Below are 2587 nucleotides of genomic sequence, written 5' to 3'. Positions count from 1 at the left end.
TATTATTATTATTATTATTATTATTATTATTATTACTTATTTTGTTTCATTTAAATAAACAATTTATTGCAATTTATCGCATTTTTCGTTTCTTTTCTTTATAATTTTTTTATTTTTTCAAAAATTTTTTTTTAAAATATCTCCAAATTATTTATTTCATTTCCTTTTTTTTTCCTGCATATTATCAAAATAAAAAAGAGAAGATAAAATGTTTGAGAAAATTTATTAAAGATTATGGGAGTAAATGCGCCATTAGATGGACGATTATTTTTTTCCGTCGAACGATTCGATTATACAAAAGGAATTAAAGAAAAATTACTAGCATATAAAAATTATTTTGAAAAATATCCGGAACGAATTGGTAAAGATGTACTGTATCAGGTATAATATAATTAATTCTATTTAATTAATTGAAACATTACAATGAATTAATTTTTCAATGCATACACTTTTTTTTTTTCAAGTTCATTTCTTCTTTTCCTAATGAATTTTTACCTTTTAATTGAAAAAAATTAATTTAAAGAATTAAAACTAAGTAATTTTTGATAATATATTGAAGATAAAAAGAAGAAAAAGGAATGATAAGGAATTGAAAGATGATTAAAATTAAAAATGGAAATTAAAAAAAATCAAAGAATTTAATAAATTTAAATTTAGGTTGCGGTAATAAATAGACGTGCTGTTGATACCTATCGTGTTTATCAAGATGAATGTATTTTATTAGCTGAAGGTATTAATAAAGTATGCACCTGTCCAACACGACCAAATTGGAAACCATTAATTTTTCAAACAGAAGGATTACCACGAAAAGAACTCATTGCATGCTATTTAGCAATGGATATTGGTATTGTAACACCAAAAAAAGATGGCATGAATTTGGTTAGAAATTTTGCTTAATTTAATTTTAATTTAAATGATTTTTGAAAATTTAAAATTTCAAATAATTAATAATCAATTGATTGATTTTTATTAAAATTGTTCATTAATTTATACAAATAAATTCTATTTAATTTACTATTGTTCTATTAAAATTTTGTAATGTTTCAAAATTTATATTATCGAAAATTAAAAAACAAAAAAAAAAAATCCCTCTATTTTTTTGGGAAAAAATTGAATAAATTAAAAAATTAAAATTAAAAATATATTTGTTAATGATATGAAAATTAAACATTTTCTTTTTTTTCAAATTATTTTTTTGTAAAAATTTTTTTTTTGTCACATTTTTATTTTTTCCTTTTCAGGTAGCAAAAGAGATGCTATTATGTAATCCAAATGCAGGATTAATTCTATCAACAGGTGCTGGTAGTGAAGTGCAATTTTCTCGAGCTGGACTTTATCAGGAAAATGGTGAACAATGTTATAAACGGATAATAAATCTCTATGATTTGGATAGTTATTCGGATGCATTTTATCAAGCTGCTATTCAAGATTTAGCAATTCGTCGTGCTAATGGTTCCAAATTACATAAATTTATCTTATCTAATGATATTGAAAAATGGAGTGCAGCATTTCTAGATCCATCTTGGACACATGAAGTGATAAGATCAATTGAGGTATTGTTTCATTATCATTATCCTCGTTTCTTTATGCAAATTTCATTTATTACCAAAAGTATTACTTTAATTTAATTTATACAATTCTTAAAAATGATCTTCATCTACGATTAAATTATGCTTTGTTTTTGATAGTGTATTTATTTATGCATAAAGAAAGAAATTTTGATTTCATAATTTAAAGAATAATGAAATTTTTGTTAAAGTTGATATTTTGCAAAAATTTGCTACACATAAAAGCTAATTTAATTTAAAAGATTTGAAATTTTAAATTGAAATATTTCGAATTAAATTTTGAAAATCAATCACATATAAAATTGTTGAAATTTTCAAAAAATTTATTTATATTAAATTAAAAAATTATGAAAACAGGTGAAAACATTGGAAGATTTTTATACGATTATGCTACAAACACGTAATATTAGACGACAAATTGTGGAACGTGTCCTGAAAGGTTTTCCAGTACGAAGTCATTTTGGTATTTCACTAAAGAATGCACTTGATTCATTGACACGAAGTTGTGAAGCAAATACAACAATGATTAATTTACGAACATCATCAGATGAAAGTATTATGGATTATGCAAGCTTTGATATTAAAAATGAATTGGATGAATTTGAAAAGGATTTAAGCTTTTTAAAATTTATCGCAAGTGATAATGTTTACAATATCGAGCAATTTGTTGATGTTAGTTTATTTTTGTAATATTTTTTTTTTTTTGAAAAGAAAAAAAAAACGAAATGAATTTTTTTATTGAAGTGATGTAAAAAATTGTAAATGATAAAAAAAATTTTTTTTTAAAGAACGATAAAATTTTTCAAGCATAAAAACAATTGCTTATCATAAATTAATAACTATCGCTTATCATTCGAAATCAATAAAAAAAAGAAAAAAAAAGAAAGTAAAAGTTACAATTTTTTTTTCCTTTTTTTGTCTAAATTTGAATTCTTGAATGATAAATTTCTAAAAAAAAAAAAATAGAAAAAAAATTAAATTATATAATTGCAGACATTACATGCTTATTCATCCAAAAT

General features: G+C 21.7%; 1 protein-coding gene across 1 annotated transcript; it reads left to right on the top strand.

The window, feature by feature from the left end:
* Positions 1 to 234: 234 nt before the first annotated feature.
* Positions 235 to 2258, top strand: LOAG_14488 (hypothetical protein; the record flags this gene model as incomplete). The annotated part of the gene is made up of 4 exons (XM_003149985.1): positions 235 to 381; positions 658 to 879; positions 1242 to 1553; positions 1926 to 2258. 4 exons carry the CDS (start codon positions 235 to 237, stop codon positions 2256 to 2258), a joined length of 1014 nt encoding a protein of 337 aa, XP_003150033.1.
* Between the last annotated feature and the right edge of the window lie 329 nt (positions 2259 to 2587).

Source organism: Loa loa, assembly GCF_000183805.2.
Source record: "Loa loa unplaced genomic scaffold supercont3.267, whole genome shotgun sequence".
NCBI lineage: Eukaryota > Metazoa > Nematoda > Chromadorea > Rhabditida > Onchocercidae > Loa > Loa loa.
The sequence above is the reverse complement of the archived record's forward strand: the minus strand, read 5'-3'. Positions and strand labels throughout refer to the sequence as shown.